Source organism: Nematolebias whitei, chromosome 14, assembly GCF_014905685.2.
Source record: "Nematolebias whitei isolate Nwh7 chromosome 14, NemWhi1, whole genome shotgun sequence".
NCBI classification, from domain to species: domain Eukaryota; kingdom Metazoa; phylum Chordata; class Actinopteri; order Cyprinodontiformes; family Rivulidae; genus Nematolebias; species Nematolebias whitei.
This window is the reverse complement of record NC_056511.1, coordinates 28,697,576-28,725,542: the sequence shown is the minus strand read 5'-3', so window position 1 is coordinate 28,725,542 and position 27,967 is coordinate 28,697,576. Positions and strand designations below refer to the sequence as shown.

Genomic DNA, 27,967 nt, shown 5'->3' with positions numbered 1-27,967 from the left:
ATATATATATATATATATATATATATATATATATATATATATCCAAGTTTGAAGTCAGTTTGGAGTCAGTTTGTATAGGTAGTTAGAGATCGTAAGGAGCTCAAGTCAACACCTCCTACTCCATCACCGCCATCTTCGTCTCTTCTTGGTAAAGTGCTTTGAGTATCTTGAAATAAGATAGAAAGGCACTATATAAGTACAGTCTATTTACCATTTACCATTTATCGACAGAGTTAATGTGTCTGGTGAACACTTCTATTTCCTTGGCTTGGATTTTGACTCAGGTGTCATCCCCATATCGGAACCAATGGCTTGGCGTTGTTCCCTCATAGGAGTGTAGGGTTCTCTGTTCTACTTCCTCCATGTAGAGATTGGCAACAATGGGTGACACTGGAGATCCCATGGCACAGCCATGCTTCTGTCTGTAAAAACTGTCATTGAACTTGAAATAAGTGGTGGAAAGGCAGAGATCCAACAGGGTGCAGATCTGGTCTGGGGTGAAGTTGGTCCTGTTGATTAAGTCCTTGTCTTGTAGAAGTTGTTTTGTATGCAAGTGAAAAGATAAGTCACATCATATGATACAAGAGTTTCTCCTGGGGTTAGTTTCAATTGTTGAACTTTGTTGGCAAAATCAATGGAGTTCTTTATGTGATGATGTGAGTTTCCAACAAGAGGAGCTAAAATACCAGCCAGATGTTTAGCAATATTGTATGTCTGAGTTTATGCTGCTGACGATGGGTCTGTGTGGTGTTCCTTCTTTGTGTATTTTAGGAAGTCCATAAAGACAGGGAGTGGCTTCCCCTGGGTACAATCTATAATACAACAATTGATTGATTGTTTTCTCCTTTTCAAGTTTCTGCAGTAATCTGTGACTTTCTTTTTATAGGTGCTAGTTGGGTCCCTCTTCAGGGTCTCGTAGGTGTTGCTGTCGCTCAGTAGTGTAGTTATTTTTCCTGGTAATCAGAAATGTTGAGGACTACTGCAGCTGTGGCTGAGTGGTGAGAGAAGTCGTCCTCCAATGCAAGAGTTGGGGGTTCAAATCCACCAGTAGTCACATGTCAAAGTGTCCCTGGGCAAGACACTGAACCCCTCACTGCCTCCAATGTGTGTCCCATCGGTGTATGAATGTGATAAAGCTCTGATTAGTCTCTTTAGAATGATTTGTTCAATTAGCTTTGTAGAGATCTAATAGAGAACTGTGTGAATGGGTAAATGAGGAAACAGATTTTGTTGTTAAGCTCTTTGAATATCTTAATCAGATAGACAGGTGTTATATAAGTACAGTCCATTTACTGTGCATCTTCCTTTGTCAGCTGGTAAAATGGTGATGTTTTGGTCCTGGCTGAGTGAAGTTATAGCTTTCCTTTCCTGTGGAGTGAGATTTGAAGAAGGCGATTTGGCACTGGAGAGGGTTGCTGATATTTTCATTCTGAGTTGTTCTGCCTCTGCTTCCGTCAAGTTATTGCTCCTAATCGCAGATTCAAAGTAAAAGTTTAATCAGGTAGAGTAAAAAATAAATATAGTAGAGTAATAAATAGAGTAAAAGCTTAATTAATTATTTTTTTTTTTTTCCATGTTTGAGCTTGTAATCACAGTTAATTGGTCGGTTCCTGGTCGGGCTCAGAAAAAAGATATGGGTTCAGGCTGGGTCGGATTTTTTAGGCCTGAATGAAACTCTAATATGCATAGACGTATACACATGAAAACCAGTCATAGAAAAAAAGTCACGATCTGTGTTATTTGCTTGATTTTATACTCCTCTCAGCTCAGCCGAATTCACAGAGTTCAGTCGTCGTTAACCCGGGCCTCGGCCGATCTGACATGGTGTTGCTTTGATGAACTCACGTTAGTTTTGGCAAAAGTGTTTTACTTCAGATGCCATTCCTGACACAACTTTCACCATTTACCCAGGCCTGGGACCAGTGGTACCAGAACAGGGGGTCCAGGGGTCCATTGGTCCCTACACATTATGGCCCTGTCCATCAGCTAGTCCCAGACATTTACACAGGCTACACCCAATGTTCCCTCTAAGCTGCGCGCCTGCACAATCGCGCACTGCCCGCACAATCCGGCACTGCCCGCACCATCGCGCACTGCCCGCACATTCTCTGCGCACAAGAAAATCTATGCTGCGCAGTTAGATCAACTGCACAAATGCCCAAGCAAAGCATCTAGTTATCTCCTGCTTTATAATAAACTGTCAGCCCGAGCGCAGCGGTCCCTACAATCTGTCTGTATGCAGCACATTTGCATGCCGATCAGAGGAAGAGACACCCCTCCCAGTCAAAACAGACCTGTGTCATGTGATTTGTCTAGCAACAATGGAAGTTTACAAAGAGGTAAAAAATTCAACCAATGAAATTACAGGTGAACTTTCATTCCAGCCAATCAGCGCCTTCAGGAGTTTTGGCAATGATGTGCGAAGAAGCTAAGTAGCTACAAGCAACCACTTTGGCTTTAGCGTTGTCCAAGCTTTGTTACTGCATATTTCATCGCATACTGAGGAATAATATTTGTGGATTTACCACAGAAGTTTACAGTCATCTGACGTCAAACAAAGGCGGTAAGTAAGCTAATCCCACGACTTGTAGCCGTTTTAATCATGCTAAGTGTTAGCAAACAGTAGTGCTCGGTGTATATCTGGATGGGCAAAGGAAAAGTTTACAAGACAGTGGTGAGACCAGCTATGTTGTGTGGTCTGGAGATAGAGACATGGACAAAAAGACAGGAGACAGAACTGGAAGTGGCAAAATTGAACATGTGTGCCTGACATTCAAGGTGCGTATGAACAGAGAGTACAAGGTGACGAAAGACCCCACGGCCCCCCCACCTCAAAAATGAATCAGATGCCGCTGCCTGGGACCAGAACTAGAGATACAATGGCTTGTGCTCCCTAATAGCTGGTTTATATTAAATTATATTATATATCTATTTTCTACTTATTAGTTGTAAATCAAAGCAGTAGTTTGGAAGTTTTTCTTTGTGCTTTGGCGGAAATTGTTGATTTCATAAGATAGAAACTCAATAAACAAATTTTTGAAAAGAATGCCTTTAATAAGTTTTATTCCTCCTCACGAACAAAATATGATTTGTAAAATACTCTTTGTGAAAAGTTGTACTTATTGAACAACCAGCTCAAAAAAAAAAAAATTTGGATGTTTGCTGCTACACTTTCAAAGCAGTAAAATAACACATAAACAAATAGAAAATGAGCAAGACAAGGTCTTAACACAGAACCTATAAAGCAGATTTCACTCCATAACTATTGTAGTTACCTGCATCACTACATGTTTTACTTACAGCTCTCCACTTCCAGCATGGCTTTAGTCAGGATACTGCCAGCCACACTGATGGCCTGGCAGATGTAGTAACCAGAGTCTTCCACCTGCACATCAGTGATGGTGAGTTCACCACTCAGTGACACGGAGAAACGACCGGAATGGGAAGACTCTTGGATGGGGAACAACAAGATCTGAAGAGAAAAAGAAAACATAAAACTTTTTTATTTCACTCCTTATCATTGTGTGAATAGTAACTCAGCATTTACACCTTGGGTCTGTGTCATTTGTTTGATCATTATTTTTGCAATTTAACTACTGCATACACTGAAGTTTTAACCTATGATAAATCAGAAGATGAAGTGGTAAAATGACTGTACGTGTGTGTGTGGGGGGTATATTTACTCATATATATATATATATATGTGTGTGTGTGTGTGTGTGTGTGTGTGCTTGCGTTTGTGAACCCTTATAATTTTCTATATTTCTGCATAAATATGATCTAAAACATCATCAGATTTTCACACAAGTCCTAAAAGTAGACAAAGAGAACCCAGTTAAACAAATGAGACAAAATTCTTCCGCTTATCCGGGGTCGGGTCGCAGGGGTAGCAACTTAAGTAGGGAGGCCCAGACTTCCCTCTCCCCAGCCACTTGGGCCAGCTCCTCCGGGGGAATCCCGAGGTGTTCCCAGGCCAGCCGAGAAACATATGCCCCTTTTCCACTATCACGGCGCAGGTCGGATATTTCCGGCTTCACGCGTGTTTGAGGTCTTTCCACTGTTCCTGGAACCGGCTCGCCTCCCTAAATTCTGGCCCGGCTTCTCAAGGGGTCCAAGCGAGCCGAGCCGTGACGTCAGAAACACTGTTGGTCACTGATTGGTCAGGGGGAGGAGTCTGTGGAGTCTTTCCAAACAAACCGATCCGCCATTTTTTCTCTACCGCTTGCCATTAGCGATAACTCGAGGAGCGTATCTTTTAGTATTTTGAAGCTATAAAAAAACAATAATATCAAAGCTGTGGTCAAATGCAGAAGTGCAGGTCTTGTTGTGCTTGGTGGCCGACGAAAAAAGTCAAAGTGAGCTAGATGGAGCGAATGGAGGGTGGTTTGGACACGGCCACTGCTCTACTTGAATCATTTATAGAAGATGGTGAGTGTTTTCTAACTTTAAACATATTTTAAGTTATCCAAAAAAGTTCAATCTGGTCCTCTGGACATTCAAAAAAAAAAAAAAAAAAAAAAAAGCAAAAAATCTAGAAACGTTTTGTCTCTCATCCAAGAGACTTCCGCAGTCTGAGGTGCTGTTTTCAGCTCATTCTCTTAAATAGCACCTTCTCAGAGTGGATCAACCAGTTTGATGCTGACCAGTGGTCATTCCGTATGTTGAGGGGGTATCAGAGAAACTGAGATGTTTATTTTCTAAACATAACGTCCCAGTGGCTTTTAAACCCCAAAATACATTACGGCAAAGACTGGTTCATCCCAAAGATCCAGTCCCCCGGCACAAACACAGTAATGTTGTGTATGCTGTTCAGTGTCAGGAGGGCTGTGATCAGTCTTACATCGGGGAAACTAAACAGCCACTGGCCAAAAGGATGGCCCAGAACAGAAGATCAACATCATCAGGCCAGGATTCTGCGGTCTACACTCATCTCCAGGCCAGCGGTCACTCTTTCAAGGATGAAGATGTTCACATCCTGGACAGAGAGGAACGATGGTTTGAGAGAGGAGTAAAGGAGGCCATCTTTGTGAAAAGAAATTGTCCATCATTAAACAGGGGTGGAGGCCTCCGGGTTCAACTGTCCCCCTCTTACAATGCTGTGATTGCTAGTATCACTCAGCCCTCTGTGAGTAGTAAACAGCCATCAGTGTGCTAATGACCCATTGTTAGGCTGATGGTCCTTCTTGAGCATGTGATCAGCTGGTTTTGGTTGTCAGCAGCAAACTGGTTGATCCACTCTGAGAAGGTGGTATTTAAGAGACTGAGCTGAAAACAGCACCTCAGACTGAGGAAGTCTCTTGGATGAGAGACGAAACGTTTCTAGATTTTTTGCTTTTTTTTTTTTGTTTGTTTGTTTGTTTGTTTTTTGAATGTCCAGAAGACCAGATTGAACTTTTTTGGATTTCTCTACCTGGATTATTGAGCATGCATCAGGATATATTTTAAGTTACTCATCCCATCGGTTCTGAACATATTTTTAACTAACAAAAGAGGCTGACGCCATAATAGGACAACGTCGGTGCTACGATGCTAAGCTAATTTGCATAAACGCTAACTGTCCTCCGGTCCCGTTTCTCACTGTATTTTATCCAGAACGTATTTCAGCGCGTGACGGTTCGTCTCTAAACTCCACATTCAACCCTCCAAGCCTCCCAGCTTCTGCTCCTGCTCCATCAGCGGAGTCTGCACCTGACAGAGCAGCACAATGCTGCAGCCTTCTGTGCTCGGTAAGAACAGATGCAACATGTTCCACATCACTTTATTTGTGCCGATAAGGACTTTATTTTATTTTATTTTTAAAGTAAAAACATAAAATGTTGAATAAATACTGAATTGGGATGAATTTATGTACACAGGGTCCCAGTTACACACAACAAAATGTAAAATAAAAACAGTAATAAGATCTAAGATATGAATTAAGAAAAATATTAACTAAAAAAAATCTACTAATAATACACTAAGCACTAATAGCAGTAAACAATCAAAACAATACGTCAAACAGCAACATGAACTTGAGTTTGTGCAGCCTTATGAATATCTAACCAGGATAATCATGTTGCTGCTGATTTGTTTCATGTTGCTGCTGATCTGTTTCATGTTGATGTGTTTATTCATGCTCATCTGTTCACACAGACTCATGTCCGTGTTGCTGTTCGGCGTATTGTGTTTATTGTTTTTATGCTATTAGTGGTTAGCATATTATTAGTGGACGTTTTTCTTAGTTCATATCTTAGATGTTATTACTGTTTTTCTTTTACATTTTATTGTTGGATTTAACTGGGAACCTGTGTACATAATTTTGATCCACCACATGTACCACATGTGGTGCGAATGACAATAAATATCTGCATCTGTATAATACTTTCTGATCCATATATCCACTGTTATTATTATATTATTTTCATTATTTTTAAATCAATTTATTTTTCATTTTCTTATTTGATCAGTTTATTATTATTAATATATCTATTATAGCTGTTAGCTGCACCTTTCTTTGTTTTATGCATTTATTCAAAAACAGTATATCTTGAATTAACCACCTTTTTCTTCTTTCTAGTGAAGAGAAAGAGAAAAGAGTCCAGTAAAGAAAAGTCTTATTTTATCACTGAATGAACATGAAGAACTGAACTGGACACAGCAGGAACAACACTTGTGTCTTCTTCTGGATGAAACCCGTGAGACAAGGGACAGACAATCATTAGTTGGACGCAGTATTTTTTATTTTTGTACATTTTTCACTTCTTACTTTTCCTATTAAACTTTTTTTTTTCTTAAGCGGTGTCCTTGAACATTAAATTTCCTAAACAAATTTTACAATGTTAAGTGCATATAGTGTTTGTTTAAATTCATACTGGAAGTTGAGAAGAATTTCCAATTGCATTTGATCTTTAATGGATCCTAAGAAAATATTACCAGAATCTGCTCAACTGTTATTATGTTATAATTTTTGGGTTCTAGGATGAAGTAAGACAAAAACAGTCAAAAATTCAGAAAAGACAGTTATCAGTTATCAGTTATCGGCCGTATAACTGTGGCCCGAGAGATTCAGCTGAAAGTCCTGGTGCACCTTTTATTTGAACCTGCAGAGATTTGAACAGCTGATCTGAAGCAAACAGGCAGGAGTTCACCTGAACTGACCACTCCTGCTGTGTTTGATGGTCTCCTCCTTCGCCATCCGTCTGTCCATCCATCCATCCATCTTTTGCTTCAGGGTTGTGGGAGCAGCAGCTTTACCAGGGAGGCACAGACATCAACAGCCACCTCTTCAACTCTTCTAGGACCCCATGGTGTTCACAGACCAACTGACTTATTTATTAAGTAATATCCTGATGCTGCTCAATAATCCAGGTAGAAAAATCTAAAAAGTTAAGCCTGGTCCTCTGGACATTCACAAAACAAACAATACAGTTTATAATATATAAACAATAAATGCTGGTGAAGATTCTCAGTCATCCAGGACATGATGAATTCAAAAAGCGTTCAATACAAAAACAACTGGACTTTATTTGTAACAGAAGACGTTTCGCTCCTCATCCGAGGAGCTTTCTCAATTCAAAGAGCAGAGAGTGAGAGATACAGGTTATAAGGCTGAGTGAGATAAGACACACACACACATATATGTAGATTGGCAGTTCACACCTAAAAACCTAAAACAGTAGGTCTTTGTTCCTCTAATTCACAGACGAGGCCCCCTCTGTTCCCATCAGGTGTGAAAACCGGCTGGGAATCTGTTTTAAAGTTGCATTATATGTTTTTGAAAGTGGAAATCTGAGGCCTCCTCCTCTGTTAAGAGACGGTTTTTCTCTTTTTACATAAATCTTATGTCTTATGTGTGTGTGTGTCTTATCTCACTCAGCCTTATAACCTGTATCTCTCACTCTCTGCTCTTTGAATTGAGAAAGCTCCTCGGATGAGGAGCGAAACGTCTTCTGTTACAAATAAAGTCCAGTTGTTTTTGTATTGAACGCTTTTTGAATAAACAATAAATGTTTTTTGTTTTGTTTTTTGAATGTCCAGAGGATCAGACTTAACTTTTTTAGATTAATAAGTAATAAATTTATGTTTTTAAATTTAATGAAAGACAAATCTTTAAAATTTAAGGACAAAATTTAATCTAATTGTTTTCAAATCTGTAGCTTAATGTAAAAGCAGTTTCAAAGATTACAGCACAGTGTGATGTTTTGCAATTTTAACATGAACCTTGTGCATATCTGCAAATAAAAGTGAAGCTATTTTTAATACATCTTTAGTGTAAAAATCTATACTAAAATGAAAAACACATGGATTTAAAGCAGGCAGGGAATGTAGGATTATGAATCAGGTCATGAGGTACTCCATTAGAGCATGACATCTCTTCCACAACATCGTGTGACAAAACCTTCAGGGTGTTCTTCTAATACGTTTAGTGGTGGCTAGTAAGTAGCTTAAGGGAGCACTACCGCCACCAGGTGGTAAGACGAGTTGGATTCTAGTCCCCTCCTACAGAGCCGGTCAAGAAGTGTAAATGGAAACACAACAGACCCGAGCCGATCTGAACCGACCTGAACTGACCTGATCCGCACTGTGACAGTGGAAAAGGGGCAATAGTCCCTCCAGAGTGTCCTGGGTCTTCCTCTGGGTCTCCTCCCAGTGGGACGTGTTAGGAACATCTCACCAGGGAGGCATCCAGGAAGCATCCTAGCCAGATGCCCGAGCCACCTCAACTGGCTCCTCTCGACTTGGAGAATCAGCAGCTCTATTCTGAGCCCCTCCCAGATGATCGAGCTTCTCACCCTATCTCTAAGAGAGAGCCCAGACACCCTGCAGAGAAAACTCATTTCGGCCGCTTGTATCTGAGATCTCGTTCTTTCGGTCACAACCCAAAGCTCATGACCATAGATGAGGGTAGGAACGTAGATCTATCGGTAAATTGAGAGCTTCGCCTTTTGACTCAGCTCTCTCTTCACCATGACAGACCTGTACAGCGCCCGCTTCACTGCAGAGGCTGCACCTATCTGCCTATCGATCTCACGCTCCATTTTTCTCTCAATCGTGAAGAAGACCCCAAGATACTTGAACTCCTTCACTTGGGGCAGGACCTCCTCCCTGACCCAGAGAGGGCACTCTACCCTTTTCCGGCTCAAGACCATGGCCTCGGATTTGGAGGAGCTGATCTTCACCCTGGCTGTGTCGCACTCGGCTGCGAACCGCTCCAGCAAAAGTTGTAAATCACGATCTGATGAAGCCAATAGGACTACATCATCTGCAAAAAGCAGAGAAGCAATCCTAAGGCCACCAAAACAGATCCTCTCAACACCTTGGCTGTGCCTAGAAATTCTGTCCATAAAAGTTTTGAACAGAATCGGTGAAAAAGGGCAACCTTGGCGGAGTCCAACTCTCACCGGGAACGAGCCCGACTTACTGCTGGCAATGCGGACCAGGCTCTGACACAGGTCATACAGGGACCTACCAGCCCGTATCAAAGGGCATGGTACCCCATACTCCCAGAGTACCCCCCACAGGGTTCCCCGAGGGACACAGTCAAATGCCTTTTCCAAGTTCACAAAGCACACGTAGACTGGTTGGGCAAACTCCCACGCACCCTCCAGGACCCTGCTGAGAGTGTAGAGCTGATCCAGTGTTCCACGACTAGGACGAAAACCGCACTGCTCCTCCTGGATCTGAGGTTCGACTATCCAACGGACCCTCCTCTCCAGAACCCCCAAATAGACCTTACCAGGGAGGCTTAAGAGCGTGATTCCCCTGTAGTTGGAACACACTCTACGGTCTCGCTTTTTGAATAAGGGGACCACCACCCCGGTCTGCCAATCTAGGGGAACTTCCCCCGATGTCCACGCAATATTGCAGAGTCGCATAAGCCAACACAACCCTACAACATCCAGAGCCTTAAGGAACTCCGGGCGAATCTCATCCATCCCTGGGGCCATGCCACCGAGGAGCTTTTTAACCACCTCGGTGACCTCAGCACCAGAGATTGGAGGGCACGACCCAGAGTTCTCAGGCTTCGCTTCTTCAGTGGAAGACATGCCGGTAGGACTGAGGAGGTCTTCAAAGTATTCTGCCCACCAACCCACGACATCCCGAGTTGAGGTCAGCATCATACCCCCCCCATTATAAACAGTGTTGGTGGTGTACCACTTTCACCCCCTGAGATGCCAGATGGTGGACCAGAATCGCCTCGAAGCCGTGCAGAAGTCATTCTCCATGGCCTCTCCGAACTCCTCCCATGCTTGAGTTTTTGCCTCAGTGACCACCCGAGTCACATGGCGCTTGGACTGGGACCCATCAGCTGCTTTCGGGGTCCCACAGGCCAAAAAGGCCCAATAGGACTCCTTCTTCAGCCTGACAGCATTCTTCACCGCCAGTGTCCACTACCGGGTTCAAGGGTTATCTCGACAGGCACCGACAACCTTGCGGCCGCAGCTCAGGTAAGCTGCCTCAACAATAGAGGCACAAAACATGGCCTACTCGGACTCAATGTCCCCTACCTCCCCCAGAACATGTTCGAAGTTCTCCCGGAGATGGGAGTTAAAGCTCCGTCTCACAGGAGACTCTGCCAGACGTTTCCAGCAAACCCTCACAATACGTTTGGGCCTGCCAGGTCTGACCGGCATCCTCCCCCACCATCAGAGCCAACCCACCACTAGGTAGTGATCAGTGGACAGCTCTGCCCCTCTCTTCACCTGAGTGTCCAAGACATGTGGCCGCAGATCAGATGAAATGACGACAAAGTCGATCATCAAACAGCAGCATAGGGTGTCCTGGTGCCAAGAGCACATTTGGAGGAAGGAGGATCAGAAGGATGGAAGCCTGGACAGAGTCAATGAACTGAACACATTCTTCAATAGGTTCAGTTCAGGAACAAGCTAAGCATCCTCCTCTCTTGCCCACAGCAAAACAGATATACCACCCTCCTTTGATCCAAGGCTGTCCTGTCACACCTCAAATATTGTATCTACCACCTCAGTCATGGACCCTTCTTCTACATGTTGGTCTTCAACCAAATGAGAAAATTCTGATACCTCCTTTGCCTCCTTCCTCTGCGTCTCTAGAAGTCAGGTGAGGAAGCAGCTGGAGAGACTGAACTGGAATAAGGCTGCAGGTCCAGATGGTGTCAGTCCCAGAGTCCTGAAGGTCTATGCAGAGCAGCTCTGTGGGGTTCTGCAGCACCTCTTCAACCTTAGCCTGACCCAGGAGAAGGTTCCAGTGTTGTAGAAAACATCCTGCCTTGTTCCAGTACCAAAGAAAACTCACCCATCAGTCCTCAATGACTATAGACCTGTTGCCCTGACATTCCACATCATGAAGGTCCTAGAGAGACTTCTGTTGGCCCACCTGACTCAACAAACAAGCACAAATCAGGACCTACTGCAGTTTGCTTATCGGCATGGACTTGGAGTTGAAGATGCCATCATACACCTGCTTCAGCAAACTCATTGTCATCTAGAAAAGGCAGACAGCACTGTGAGAGTCATGTTTTTTTATTTCTCCAGTGCATTTAACACAATCCAGCCTGGTTTGCTTTGTCAGAAACTCCAGAAGACTCGGGTGGAGGCCTCAACAATCACCTGGATTAAAGACTACCTGAAAAACAGACAACAGCTTGTGAGACTGAGGGTTGTGGGTCTAACCAGGTGGTCAGTAGCTCAGGAGCACCACAGGGGAATGTACTCTCACCATTCCTTTTCACTCTGTACACCTCAGATTTCCAGTACTAAACAGACTCCTGTCATCTGCAAAAATATTCAAATGACTCTGCAGTGGTCGGGTGTATCAAAAATGGACAAGAAACAGGAACAGGTCCAACCCTATTTCCATCATGGGAGAAGAAATGGAGGGGAAGTATAAATACCTTGGAGTTCACCTGGACAAAAGACTGGACTGGAAATGCAACAGTGAAGTCGTCTACAAGAAGGGACAGAGCAGACTGTACTTCTTGAGGAAGCTGAAGTCCTTCATTGTTTGCAGCAAGATGCTGCATATCTTCTATAAGTCTGTTGTAGAGAGTGCTATCTCTTCTGCCATCATCTGCTGGGGTAGCAGCACCAGAGCAAGTGACTTAAAAAAGATCAACAAGCTCATAAAGAAGGCTGGCTCAGTTCTGGGAACTCCTCTAGAATCTTTAGAGATGATTGTACAAAGAAGGATTCTTCATCAAATGAAGATCATTATAGACAACCTTGAGCACCCTCTTCATCAAACATGATGAAAAGGGTGCATAAATGAACCTCTGTCTTTAGTCAGAGACTTCTTCAGATTCGCTGCAAGAAAGACCTCTACAAGAGATCATTCTTGCCCACAGCCATCAGCATCTATAACAACTCTTTAATGAAACAAGGATGATGAGTTACAACATTTAATTTGCAAAAAAGTTCAATCTGGTCCTCTGGACATTCAAAAAAACTAAAAACAAAACAAAGCAAAAAAAAATGTAGAAATGTTTTGTCTCTCATCCGAGAGACTTCCTCAGTCTGAGGTGCTGTATTCAGCTCAGTCTGTTAAATAGCACCTTCTCAGAGTGGATCAACCAGTTTGCTGCTGACAACCAAAACCAGTTGCTCACATGGTCAAGAAGGACCATCGGCCTAACAATGGATCATTAGCACACTGATGGCTGTTTACTATTCGCAGAGGGTTGAGTGATACTAGCAATAACAGCATTGTAAGAGGGGGACAGTTGAACCCGGAGGCCTCTACCCCTGTTTAATGATGGACGATTTCTTTTCACAAAGCCTGGCCTGGTCCAGAGGACCAGATTGAACATTTTTGGATTTTTCTACCTGGATTATTGAGCATGCATCGGGAACATTTAATTTGCCTTTGGGATTAATAATTAATAATAATTGGGATTTTTCCAAGATGGCGCCGGTGTGTAGGGCTGCTCGTCTCTCGCTCTCTGCTTGTATTGTATTTTTGTTATTTTTACATTGGTTGGTGCAGTGTGCCGAGTCATATTTTCAATATGATCGTCGGGCACTTTTGGAGCTCCTTACATTTGCTGGAATGCCTGCGGACTTTTTGTACAGCGGTCAGCACTCTCCTCCACTGGTCCTGTCTGAGATTCCTGTGTTCCTTCTGCGTGACCCTGGCCTTTCTCCATGGAGGAAACGTCGCAGACGTCGTGGTAAGCGTGCAGGGATTTTGGTGAAACTGAGGCAAAGTGTGGATTATTCTATCAGGACTCGCTCTGGATCTGATCATCTCCTCTCTGACCCGTGGTGCTCCCGGGGCCCGGCTGCTGGCCAGCTGCCCGCGCGCTCAGTCCATGTAAACACCTGGAGTTGTTTACCTGTGCGCCGCACCAGCAGACCTGGAGGAGCTGTTCTTCATAACCTGCGCCTGCTGCCGCGTGCTTCTCCTTCCACGGCTGTGTCTGCGTTGGACCCTATCAGGATGTGTTTAATCAACGCAAGGTCTGTTTCCAACAAGACGTTTATCCTCAATGACTTTTTTAAAGATCAGGAGTTGGATTTTCTGTCCGTCACGGAATCTTGGATTTTTGATGGTGAGTCCAGCGCCTTGGTGGAATTACTACCCCCGGACTGTCTGTGTTTCAATGCCCCGCGGCCATCAGGTCGGCGCGGGGGGGATTATTAACAGTTTTTAAAGTAAACTTGGCCTATAAACAGTTGTCCATCCCGGTGTCCCGCGCCAGCTTTGAGCTAAGCGTCTTTGAACTCGGACACTGTCCTACGGTTCTGTGTGCACTTGTCTATCGCCCACCTCGTTCTAAGGACTTCATAAATGAATTCTCTGACTTTTTGGCTTATATCACACAGAGATACACTCACTTTTTGTTTATTGGTGATTTTAATTTGCATGTGTGTTGTCAGGAGAAGCCCTTAGTGAAGGACTTTCTAGATTTATTGGACTCTTTTAATTTAACTCAGCAGGTAAACGGTCCCACCCAAGAACACGGTCACACGCTGGACCTCGTTTTAACACGCGATGTCTCTGTTTCTAATTTGAAAATCGTTTTTTTCAGATCACATGCCTGTATTGTTTGACCTCACCCCCCCTGTCCTAAAGCTAAGACGTGCGTTCCTGCACGTACGCATTCCATTAACCGTTTCACTGCTGCTCGTTTTAATGAAGGTTTTAACTCTGAGAGGATCGAACAGCTCTTGGTGTCTCCTACCACTGAGGAGCTAACCTCTCAGTTCAACTCTGCCTGTTTAAGTGTTCTGGACCGTGTTGCTCCCCTTAAAACCAGAAAAACGAAACTTAGATCTGAGCCTTGGCTGAATGACGTCACTCGAGCCGTTAGGCAGCAGTGTCGCAGAGCTGAACGAAGGTGGAGGAAGGACAGGCTGCAGGTTTCTTTTCAAATGTTAAGGGAGAGTTGGCGTCACTATCAGAAAACCGTTAAAGCTGCCAAATGTAAATTCTTCTCTGATTTATTTGTCTCCAATTCCCACAACCCCCGAGTTCTTTTCTCCACCCTGAACTCAGTTCTACACCTCAGTGAGCCTTCACCTCTGGAAGCCTCAACTGAGCTGTGTGAAAACTTCCTCCATTTCTTTTTAGAAAAAGTGGCAAACACCCGGGCACTCATTTCTCCACCAGCTCATGATCTGTCCATTCCATCTCAGTGTGTGGCTGTGTTTGACCACTTTGAGCCCATCTCTTTATCTTCTCTGGAGCAGGTAATGTGCAGCATGAATCCATCTGGTTCCCCCCTTTGATGTGGTCCCCCCTCGACTACTAAAGGAAGTTTTTCCTACCCTGGGTCCTTTTATTCTCGCTATTCTGAATAGCAGTTTATCCTCAGGTGTGGTGCCAAAGACTTTTAAACATGCTGCTGTCCAGCCCCTCCTGAAAAAACCTAACCTTGACCCCTCAGTCATGTCCAACTTCCGGCCTGTCTCCAGACTCCCATTCACCTCTAAACTACTGGAAAAAATTGTGGAGTCTCAGTTGAAACAGTTTTTGGGGGATCACGCTATCCTAGAGTTATTCCAATCTGGCTTCAAATCTCTCCATAGCACTGAAACTGCTCTACTGAAGGTTTTTAATGACATTTTCATATCCACAGACGCAGGTGATTCTGTGCTGCTTGTCCTATTGGACCTTATATCTGCTTTTGACACCATCGACCACAAGATCCTCATTTCTAGACTGGAGCAGTGGGTGGGCATCACAGGGTCAGCCCTTAAATGGTTTGGGTCCTACCTCTCTGACAGAACCTTCTGTGTCAATATCAAAGATTTTACTTCGGCATCGACAGCGCTCCAGTGGGGGGTACCGCAGGGGTCCATCCTCGGTCCCCTTCTCTTTTCTTTTCACCTGCTGCCACTAGGTGCTATTTTCCGCAAACACAACATACCCTTTCACTTTTACGCCGATGATTGACAAATTTACTTCCCCCTGAGGCACAGAGGCACACGTTCTATTCAGCCTCTTCTGGACTGCCTGGCTGACATCTGGGACTGGATGGCTTTAAACTTCTTAAGCTTCAATGAGAAGAAGTCTGAAGTCATGCTGTTCCATCCCAGTGGCTCACTCATGAACCATGACATTGACCTTTTCTCTCTAGCCCCGCTAGAGACACAAAAGGTCACTAATCTGGTGGTGATAATGGACCCGGCCTTAAAACTCAACAGTCACGTAAACATGATGGTCAAATCCTGTTTTTTTTCAGCTGAGACGGCTGTCTAAGCTGAAGCCTATACTCTCCAAAAAGAACCTTGAGACAGTGATCCACGCCTTTATAACATCTAGGCTTGATTACTGCAATTCACTTCTGTTTGGAATCAGTCAGTCCTCCATTTCACGTCTTCAACTGGTCCAAAATGCTGCAGCCCGATTTTTAACTGGTACAGGCTATAGAGAGCACATCACGCCAGTTTTGGCCTCCCTGCACTGGCTACCCATTCACCTTCGGATCCAATTCAAAATTCTCATGTATGTTTTTAAATCACTGAACAGTTCCACTCCATCCTATCTCACTGATCTTCTGCAGCCATATGTCCCACCACGTTCTCTGAGGTCAGCAGACCAGATGCTTCTCTCAGTCCCAGAAACCCGTCGTAAGCTCAGAGGTGACGGGGCTTTCTCTGTTGCAGGTCCACGACTGTGGAATGAGTTGCCACTGAGTGTCCGGCAGGCTCCCACACTCTCAGTCTTTAAGTCTCGCTTGAAGACCCACTTCTATTCTCTTGCCTTTAACACGGTGTGATTTGTTTTGGTCCTGTCTGTACTCTACACTGTTGGCCATTTTAGTTAGCTTCTGCTGCTATTTGTATCTGTATTTTTATTTTGTTTTCCTGTCCGTTGTGCATGTTTGTTTTCTTTTGTACAGCACTTTGGTTGGCCTTGTTGCTGTTTTAAATGCTCTATAAATAAACTGGTATGGTATGGTATGGTATGGTATGGTATGGTATAAAGTATTTCTGAATTTGAATTGAATTGAATTGTATGTGGGATTATCAGTTAATTTGAAGGTGAAATTAGAGTCAGGCATTTTCAATCAATGGGATGATGATCAGGTGTGAGTGGGCATTCTGTATGATTTAAAGAACAGAGAGCTATTAAAGTCTGCTCTTCACAACATGTTTGTGGAAGTAGATCATGGCAGGAACAAAGGAGATTTCTGAGGAGCTCAGAAAAAGAGTTGTTGATGCTTCTCAGGCTGGAAAAGGTTACAGAACCATCTCTAAGGAGTTTGGACTCCACCAATCCCCAGTCAGACAGACTGTGTCCAAATGGAGGAAGTTTAAGACCATTGTTACCCTCCCAGGAGTGGTGGACCAACAAAGATCACCCCAAGGCATGGAATAGTCAGCGAGGTCACAAAGGACCCCAGGGTAAATTCTAAGTAACTGAAGGCCTCTCTCACATTGACTAATGTTAATTTTCATGAGTCCACCATCAGCAGAACTCTGAACAACAATGGTGTGCATGGCAGGGTTGCAAGGAGAAAGCCACTTATCTCTAAAATGAACATTGCTGCTCATCTGCAGTTTGATAAAGATCACGTGGACAAGCCAGAAGGCTGTTGGAAGAATGTTTTGTGGATGGATGCACAAAAATAGAACGTTTTGGTTTAAATGAAAAGAGTTATGTTTGGAGATAGAAAACTCTGCATTCCTGCATAAGAAGCTTATCCCATCTGTGAAACATGGTGCTGGTAGTATCATGATTTGGGCCTGTTTTTCTGCATCTGGGGAAGAGCTGTCATTTCTAACCTGAGCCCTAAACCCAGCCTCACCCGGTCCGAATTTGGGGTGGGCCGGGCCATGATATTGTGCTGGATGGGTGAGCTTGGTCGGTGTCAGGTTTTTGATTAGGTCAGGATCAGCCGCGATCCAATTATATGATAACATGACCTGTCACACATTCACCAGCCACACGCGGCCATTTCACCATGAGCTGACTGGCCTTGAAAGAGATAAAAAGTTCATTTAAGCTTCAGATGAGACTAAACTGCCAGGAAGTGATCCATTGCCCAAATGGACGTTCATTCAGCCCCTGCACTCGGCAGACGTGCACGGCCAATGATCCAAACAGGTGAGATCCCAAAGCAGACGTGTCAGAGCAGGGTCCATGTCTGAATAAATCAGAATGCAGGCAGAAACAGGGTTTAAATGCTCTTTTACAGCCATGAAAGGACAAACACACTCTTGTAGTGAACTAAGCCTCAGGTCAAAAACCTGACCCTGAGGGCCTTCCTGGAACAGGAACTGTTATTTCATTGATTTGAGTCCAGAAACACAAATTAAGCTCATCCAGAGACTTTCTGAGTGTGTCCTGCACTGGTCAATTGAAAGAACACTCTCTTTTCATTATCATTACTATTTTACAATATCTTGATAATCAAAGTGTGTTTAGTTCAAATCATTTTTAAATGTTGAAGTGAACTACTCATTTTAAATCAACTGTGAAACAGTATAAATGATAATCCTAATTCAAAGTAGAAATCAAGTTAAAATGCCTGTTACAAAGTAATGATGCATTTTGATCTTCTGTCTGACATGAGAAGGAGTGAGTCGGTCAAAAGTCAAGGAACGGTCAAAAACGTTTATCGGAACGAAATGTCATGTTTAACTCTCTCAGATAGATAGAAGGAGACTGGCTCCTAAATGTCTCTGTTTCTTCAAAACATCTTTCTGTCTGTTCTTAAAACATCTACTCTGTTTTCCTTGACTTATAATAACCTCTTACATCACTAAAACCACACCCCTGTTGGTTCGTTCAACCAATCAGGAAGTTCTCAGAGGAACCGAAAGTGACCTCTTTAAAAGGGTCGACACTTCCTAGTTCCAGGCAGAACAAAGTTCCAAGCAGAACAAAGTTCCAAGCAGAACAAGTTCCAAGCAGAACAAGAGTTCCGAGCAGAACAACGTTCCAGAGAGAACCAGAGTTCCAGGGAGAACCTCGAACCAGAAGTTCCTGAACGAGAGAAGTTCAGAAGAACAGAAGTTCGAGCAGTTTCTAATGGAGTGACCAGAGTCCGTCGATGCCACGACGTCTCGCTGTGGCTCTACCCGACGAACGCTCTGAACAATGAGGAAGTCTGTTCTGTGATGATCTCATGACTCCTGAGGTCACAGCTGTTCTTACGGAGACGCTGAAAAGAGTTGAAAGAAAACTCTACACCGGAGCCGAAACTATCGTCTGCAAAGGTAAAAGAGTCGATCTCAACTGCTAGTGTACCGTGGATTAAGCTGCGTCTAAAGAAGCGTGCTGATCTGGTTATACAGACACATTCCCTCACCCATCTCTCTCCATTTAAACTTCATTTTCCCATCTTTAAAACTCTTCTATCTGCCAGTAATTAATCCATATATTTTCAGAAATGTCTGTTGTAATTAGTTGCAAGTGAGATATCATGGCCGTATGATTTCTCATTGTAAAGCTCATTAATTAAGCTGTGTTAATTGTAATCAATCTGCCAATGATTGTAAATGTGTGATGTGGTTAAATCGTTTTTAATTAAACGACTCACTGTTGTGGTGGGTCAAAGATAAAAACACGTTTCCGTCCACATTTAATCATTCAAGGCACGATAGTACTCAGTCCAGAAAAATGAAAGAATCCGTTTAAATTAATGTGGATAATATCAGACGCATATTATCTCTCATTACACTCTCAGCTCTAATCTTATGCCCCTTTTATTCAGCTGTGCATCCCTGACTGTTAATAACTAATTCAAAATGTCAGGTTTTTATCTGTGTTTGGACTTGTTACTGTTAATTCGTCGGGTCGGGTGGGGTTCGGATACTATTACTGCAGGCTGGGGCCGGGTCGAATCTGATTTTTTTGGGCCTGAAGGCAACTCTAATCTGGGCAGCTTGCCATCATTGATGGAACAATGAATTCTGAATTATATCAGAGAATTCTAAAGAAAAATGTCAGGACATCTGTCCATGAACTGAATCTGAAGAGAAGGTGGGTCATGCAGGAACACAATGACTCTAACCACACAAGTGGTTCTACCAAGAATGATTCAAGAAAAATAAAGTTCATGTTTTGAAATGGCCAAGTCAAAGTCCTGACCTTAATCCAATCCAGATGTTGTGGAAGGACCTGAAGCAGCAGTTAATGTGAGGAAACCGCCAACATCCAGAGCTGAATATGTTCTGTATGGAGGAATGAGCTGAAATTCCTCCAAGATGGTGTGCAGGACTGATCTACAGTTACCAGAAACATTTAGTTGCTGCACGGGGTGGTCACACCAGGTACTGAAAGCAAAGGTTCACATACTTTTACCACTCACAAATATGTATTCTTGGATCATTTTCCTCAATAAATAAATTAACAAGTATAATATTTTGTCTCATTTGTTTAACCAAGTTCACTTTATCTACTTTTAGAACTTGTGTGAAAATCTGATGATGTTTTAGGTGATTTATGCAGAAATATAGAAAATTATAAAGGCTTCACAAGTACGACTGTACAAAGTTTCCTCTTCACTTTCTCCACCATAGCCATCCCCTCCACATGTCTCCCACACAAACTGTCCAGGCCTCCGCTAATCTAAAGCTGGGAGCCATGCTTCAGGCGCCCACTCTGTTCCTCTCATCAGGCCTTTCTGAGCATTCCAACAGGCTGCAGCACTTATCAAACTCTCACCACACACACACACGCGCGCGCACGCACGCACGCAAGCACGCACACACACACACTTCTGACATGCAGCCCTGTTCAACTTCACACACTGGTGAACAAAGTATGTGTGCCAGACCAGTACACAACTTTAGATGAAAAACAGGAGTGTGAGAAGAGGGTCAAGGTTCTTTATTGTCATTTGCATCATGTTACATGAGGTGGAACTAAATTGTGTACTCAACATCCCAGTTACACCCAAAAATAGCGATAATATAAAGTATAAAAAAAGAAACAGTATACAAGGATCTAAGATATATGCTAAACAATAATAATATAATATAAATAAGGTGTATGTCTTGGATAAAACATATGACAGGGTGCTGAGGGAGGAGGTGTGGTATTGCATGAGGAACTCTGGAGTGGCAGAGAAGTGTGTTAGACTGGTACAGGACATGTATGAGGACAGCAGGACAGTGGTGTGATGTGCTGTAGGAGTGACAGATAGCTTCAAGGTGGAGGTGGGAGTGCATCAAGGATCGGCTCTGAGCTCCTTCTTCTTTGCTCTGGTGATGGACCGACTAACAGATGAGGTCAGGCAGGAATCCCCGTGGACTATGATGTTTGAAGATGACACTGACTACCAGGCTGATCAAGAAAGCTCACCAGAGACTCTACTTCCTCAGGTGGTTGAGATGAGCTGGTCTGGGAAGCTCAGTCCTCACCTCCTTCTACAGGTGTGCAGTGGAGAGCATCCTGTGCTCCAGCATCAACGTGTGGCATGGAGGCTGCACAGTTGCAGAAAGAAAAGCTTTGCAGAGAGTGGTGAAGGCTGCACAGAAGACTGTTGGAGTCAGCCTCCCCACCATCACAGACAGCTACACCTCTAGATACAGGAAGAGGGGCCGCCTGCATCATGAAGGACCCCACTCACACAGCACACACACTTTTTGTCCTTCTCCCTTCAGGAAGGAGGTTAAGGAGCATTAAGTGTAGAACCACTAGACTGAGGAACAACTTCTACCCTGAGGTCGTTAGACTCACGAATCTCTAACCAGGATAATCACTGTGAAAAATCACATCATGTTGCTGCTGATCTGTTTCATGTTGCTGTGTTCATGTGTGCTCATCTGCTCACACAGACTCATGTTCGTGCTGCTGTTTGATGTAACATTTTTATGCTATTAGTGCTTACTGTATTTTTAGTTGATGTTTTTCGTAATAGCTTAGATCTTATTACTGTTTTTCTTGTACATTTTTTTGTTGGATGTAACTGGGACCCTGTGTACACAATTTCATTCCACCACATGTACAACATAATAATAATAATAATGTCATCACTGTATGTTTCCATACAATGGCGAAATTAGTCTCTGCATTTAGCCCATCCACCACCAGGTGGTGCAGTGGGCAACTGTTGAGGGTACCCGGGGGGCATTTGGGGACAGGGTGTGCTGTCCAGAGACACCACAAGGTATGCAGTAACTGGGGATCGAACCTGGGACTTTCGGGTCCCGAGCCAGCTGCCCTGCCTCTACACCATCTCAGCCCCCCGGGTGCAAATGACAAATATAAAACCTTGAATTCTTGAATCCTTGAAAGTCAGCTGTAAGACAGAGTACATGTGTGAATGAGAGGGAGGCTGGTGGAACAGTGAGGCTACAAGGAGCAGAGGTCACAAAGGTGCAGGACTTCAAGTACTTGGGATCCACTTAGGGTGGCTGTGGCTGAGTGGTTAGAGTAGTTGCCCTCCAATGCGAGAGTTGAGGGTTCGATTCCAACAGCAGTCACATGCCAAAGTGTCCTTGGGCAAGACACTGACTGAACCCCTCATTGCCTCCAAAGTGTGTCCCATCAATGTTTGAATGTTATAAAGCACTAATTAGTCTTTGTAAAAATATTGTAGAGTGTTGTATGAATGGGTTAATGAGGGCACAGATTGTAGTGTAAAGCACTTTGAATATCTCAATAAGATAGAAAGGCGCTATATAAGTACAGTCCATTTAATGTCTAGGAAAATGGGGAGTGTTGTAAAGAGGTGAAAAAGAGAGTCCAGGCAGGATGGAGTGGATGGAGAAAAGATTCAGGAGTGATTTATGACAAAAGGGTGTCAGCAAAGGTCAAAAGAAAAGTTTACAAGACAGTGGTGAGACCAGCTATGTTGTATGGTCTGGAGACAGAGACATGGACAAAAAGACAGGAGACAGAGACATGGACAAAAAGACAGAACTAGAAGTTGCAGAAATGAAGATGATGAGGTTCTCCTTAGGAGTGACAAGGATGGATAAGATTAGGAATGAGATCATCAGAGGTACAGCAAATGTTGACGAATTGGGAGATAAAATTAGAGAGACCAGACTGAGATGGTTTGGACATGTCCAGAGGAGGGACAGTGGTTTGGACATGTCCAGAGGAGGAACAGTGGTTTGGACGTGTCCAGAAGAGGGACAGTGGGTATATTGGTAGAAGGATGTTAGAAATGCTGCTGCCAGGAAAAAGACAAAGAGGAGATATACGGTCATACGGATGCAGTTAGAGGACATGGAGGTAGTTGGAGTGAGGACAGAGGATGCAGAGGACAGCGTGAGATGGAGGAGGATGACTCGCTGTGGCGACCCCTGAAGAGGGAAAAGCTGAAAGAAGAAGACGAAGTAGTAGTTTTGGATAAAACAGCTGTTGTACAGTGTACTAAACAGAAGCTTGAACACGAGTCTGTAGTGAGCAGATGGGTATGAATACAGCGGCTTAAGGCAAGAAATCAGCAGCATGGATAAAATGTCAACTCTCCAATTAAAGTGACATTACAGTGATTTTCCTGGTTAGGGATTCATGAGCCTAACAGCTTCAGGGTAGAAGCTGTTCCTCAGTCTAGTGGTTCTACACTTAATGCTCCTTAACTTCCTTCCTGAGGGGCGCTGGGCAAAAAGTGTGTGTGCTGGGTGAGTAGGATCCTTCATGATGCAGGTGGCCCTCTTACTGCATCTGGAGGTGTAGATGTCTGTGATGGTGGGAGGTTGACTCCAACAGACTTCTGTGCAGCCTTCACCACTCTCTGCAAAGCTTTTCTTTCTGCAGCTGTGCAGCCTCCATGCCACACGTTGATGCTGGAGCACAGGATGCTCTCCACTGCACACCTGTAGAAGGAGGTGAGGACTGCACTTCCCAGACCAGCTAGTCTCAACCACCTGAGGAAGTAGAGTCTCTGATGAGCTTTCTTGATCAGCTTAGTAGTGTTGCTGCCCCAGCTGAGGTTGTCGTTCAGGTGCACACCCAAGTACTTGTAGATGGAGACCACTTCCACCGCAGATCCTCCTATGTTCTGGGGGGGTGGTGGTGGTGGGGGGTGTAGGTTTTTGTTCTGTCTGAAGTCCATAATCATCTCTTTAGTCTTCTTCCACCCCCTGCCTGTAGTTGGACTCATCGTTGTTTGTGATGCATCCAACCACCGCTGTATCATCTGCAAACTTTACAGTATGACAGCCTGGATGAGTAGGTGCGCAGTCATATGTGAGCAGAGTGAACAGGAGAGGGCTCAACACACAGCCCTGAGGGAAGCCAGTGCTGAGGATTATGGTGGAGGAGGAGAAGCTGTGGATACTGAATGGAGGGGGACTCTCCATAAAAACACAAAACTAGAAGCACTCAGAGAGCGCACACCTCTGTCAGGACCCCAGGGTCAGTCATGAAGGAACATGTTGTGTACAGACAGACAAGAATCCTTTAAAAATGAAAATAAGAGTGGGAATACTGACTCATCACACAGACAAAAGTCTGAAGAGTATCCGACCCAGATTGAAGGTGCAGTTCAGATTCGGTCAGATGCTTCAAACAGCATCTTCAGTGTTCACTGTAATGGTTGTGACAAGCAGGTTCTCACCTGGCTTCCTTCCTTTTGCCAGAACACGGCAGGTGGAGGATTTCCCTTGGTACTACAGAGGAAGGTTACGGTGCGACCCGGAGCTGTAATCTGGTCTCGTGGTCGCACCACAATCTGAGGAGGCACTGCAACACAAAAAAAATACAGACAATAGCATCAACATGAAGCTGGTAGACGACATTCTTCAAGCATGCTGGGCTGTGTACCAGCTGAGTGCTGACAGGCTCACAGTGACGGCAACAACAATCTGACGACTATCAAGATGACCCCCCCACACACACACACAAACACACACTTGTACATTGAATTAACAGTCAGTAAACAAAATGTGGTGTTCCATATCTCTGTCACTCCTTCCACCCCACAGAAAACAAGACATCAGAGCCAACAGGAGTCAACAGCAGTTGGAACAGACCTGCCTCTCCAAAGCCTGAGCTATATTTTCCTTCCACTGACAAGAGAACAGAAAGCACACTTCAACAAGGAGAACCACTGTTTAACTAAGACTGTCAACGCACAAGCTCTGAAGCACCTCTACTACATTTTTATGCCCTGCAGTTCAAATAAATGAACAAATAAATGAAAAACATGGATGATATCAATAATAGTGTGCTGGAACTTTTAGCCGTTTGACATGGATACAATTTACAAAAAATACTTGGTTTGTGCTCTGACATGCAATGTCAACTGTGGGACATTATATAGACAGGTGTGTGTCTTTCCAAATCAAGTCCAATCATCTGAATTGACCACAGGTGGATGTGATTTAAGTTGTAGAAACATCTCAAGATGATCAGTGGAAACAGGATGCGCCTGAGCTCTATTTGAGCTTCATGGTAAAGGTTGTGAATACTTACGTAAATGTGATCTCTTAGTTTTCTATTTTTAATAAATTTGTAAACATTTAAAAACATTCAAGTCCTTATGGGGTGTTGTGTGAAGAATTTCATAAAAAAATGTGTATAAAACGAAGCGCTGTGAATACTTTGTGTGCTTTAAAACTAGCTATTGTTGTCTTCTTTCACAGTGCATCTCGCTGCTATAGGACCATTGGTTTCTTTGTAGATCCCATTAGAAGGAAACTAGAGCACAGTCAAGCATTTATGTTAAACACTTCATGTCTTCAAAACAGGAGGTGAATGGTCTTTGAAACTTGTCATATTTCCTTCATAAAACACTGCAGATACAAGTTCCTGTGTGACCATCAGTCTTCTGCTTTTCATGGGTCACAGTTCAAGAATTCTGAATATCTGACAACGTTTTTGACATCTTCTTTTCGTACTTAAAAGTTTGAAGTATGTGGTGACTAAAACGTCATGTATGATTTGACCTGGAGCTGTTTTGAACATTTTCATGGAACTCTTTTGTGACAGGAAATGGTAAATGGACTGTACTTATATAGCGCCTTTCTATCTTATTTCAAGATACTCAAAGCACATTACACTACAATCTGTGCCCTCATTTACCCATTCATACAGCACTCTACTAGATCTCTACAAAGCTAATTGAACAAATCATTCTAAAGAGACTAATCAGTGCTTTAGATCACATTCATACACTGATGGGACACACATCAGAGGCTATGAGGGGTTCAGTGTCTTGCCCAGGGACACTTCAGCATGTGACTGCTGGTGGATTCGAACCCCCCAACTCTCGCAATGGAAGACGACTGCTCTAACCACTCAGCCACAGCTGCCCAAGGAAACATATCTAGGATTAAAAACCACACTGAGGATAACCAACCGTTTAAAAATATGGATACAAATCTTCATTTCTCAGGTGTACTTCAGACGATTTAATCATTAACATGCAGAAGGCGGCCAGGGGGGGTTCAACAACATGGGCTGAGGTGGCCATGATGGACTGTAAATGGACTGTACCTATATAGCACCTTTCTATCTAATCAAAATACTCAAAATGTTTTACAACACAATCCCCTTCCAATTTCCAGTTTCAGTCCAATGAGAATTAAAATCATAAAAATGCAACTTGGACACAAAGTTGGTGGTGGTGTCTTTGAAAGACATCAAAGTACTGAAAGCAGATCAATTTAAACTACAATCTCTACCAATGAACTTTTACTTATAAATACTTGCCATCTCAGTCTGAGCTTAATTTTGTATCCTATACACAAATTTAGACCCCCAACCAATCTAGTCCTAATGAACACTTCCATTTAGGCCCTCTCAGCTCAGTATGAAGCAGTCCACGTGTCACCAGAGGGATAAATTACACTTCAGGGGATGTCTTGGCTAATCTGCACAGAGTTATGTCGTGGGGTCAAACATGCTACCCCCTCTTAACACTAAAGGTCAACATCCAAGCCTACACCTCTGTGTTTTGGATGTGAAGATGAGAACCAACTGCAATTAATTTCCAGCAAATTCAAGGAAATGCTTCCTGAGGAGGCTGATGCAAGGCCTGCAAAATAAAACAAATGCTATGTAACTCTCACTTGTTATGTATGTAAAACATCTCTGGGTTTGAGTGCACGCACAGATTTTGAACAAACAAAAGAAAACAAAAGGCTTCAGGGCTACAATAAAAAAAAAAACCTTGTCAACACATGAAGATTTTTCAGACTTCTGACAGAAATCAGTGATGACTGGGACTGAATATGTTTTTGTGCACCACATAACCATGTCTGAAGAATAACCGTGTTTGACTGAAGCCAGCGTGCCGCCACAAAACTCGAGGCTACAATAAATAATTAGCAATCATGGGTGCAGTCGGCATGACACTCAGCATTAAATTCAGGGCAGGAAGAAACATTCTCATCCACAGTTAGGACTGGAATAGCAATATAGATTGCAATACAGCAGCTGAAATATACAAGATGCATCCAAAAACAACGCCTGCATGTCATTTGGATTTTTAGTGCTGTTGTAGAAATGTGAAGGCAGGAGATATTGTATTTGTCCCGGTCTGTGTGTTTGTGTGCTCACGTGCCAGTCTTTTACCAAAATTCTCAAGAACTACTTTGGAACTGACCACGTGCATTTAAATCATCCATCCATCCATTCATCCATTATCTTTACCCGCTTATTCCATTTTGGGTCACGGGGGTCGCCGGTGCCCATGTCCAGCGATCATTGTGTGAGGGGCGAAGTACACCCTAGATGGGTCGCAAGTCCATCACAGGGCCACATAGAGACAAACGAGACAAACAACTATTCACTCTCTCACTCACACCTAGGGTCAATTTAGAGTTACCAATCAGCCTAACATGCATGTTTTTGGTCTGTGGGAGGAAACCGGAGTACCCGGAGAAAACCCACGCATGCACAGAGAGAACATGCAAACTCCACCCAGAAAGGCCCTCGGACAGGGATTTGAACCAGGGACCTGCACGCTGAGAGGCAGCAGCTCTACCAGTTGCGCCACCATGCTACCGCATTCAAATCACTCAAAACAAATTCAAAATGTTTTCAAAAAGACAAACGTGAACAGTCCCAGTGGGATTTTTCCAAAATATGACATCTCACTTCATTACCAACCTAACAGGACTGTCAAACCGAGGCTGGTCCAAACATAAACTGAATTCTGTGGCTTTTTAAAATGTTCAGTAGTTTACAAAAAAGATGGAAATCTTCACTTGAGCAGCACCTGCCATCCTAACTCACTTATTATTTCATAGTTACCAGTTTGTGTTTTTCACTGAAAGCGAACTGAAACTGCATTTTGTTGGTTCCAACAGAAGAGAAGAAGAAACATGAGACTGTGGGCCATGGGAATGACGAGAAAGAAGACTAGCTCTCACGGCTTGTCACAGACTGACACTCAGTCAGCCAACAGTTTTAAATGCACATATCAGCAAATTCTATAAACACATTGCTACAGACACACAGGAAATGATGGCCAAAATTTTTTTAATTAAAGGCCCAACATTTCTTGAAGGAATGCATGTAACTATTTGCATATTTCTATTTCTCCATATTTATAAATGATACCTAATATTCTGTTAGTGAGGCCTCCATCCATTTATATGACGATAACACCATTTTATTTGCTTTTAGTTCTACTCCAGATAAGGTTGTGAAGTCC

General features: G+C 43.5%; 1 protein-coding gene across 1 annotated transcript in view; it reads right to left on the bottom strand.

Moving 5' to 3' along the window:
* Positions 1–27,967, bottom strand: part of robo3 (roundabout, axon guidance receptor, homolog 3 (Drosophila)) — a gene marked incomplete in the record, with an annotated part of 256,141 nt that overhangs the window by 76,711 nt on the left and 151,463 nt on the right. The window contains 2 exon segments of the mRNA XM_037687648.1: positions 3,301–3,472; positions 23,924–24,048. Of these exon segments, the coding sequence (XP_037543576.1) occupies positions 3,301–3,472; positions 23,924–24,048 (297 nt within the window).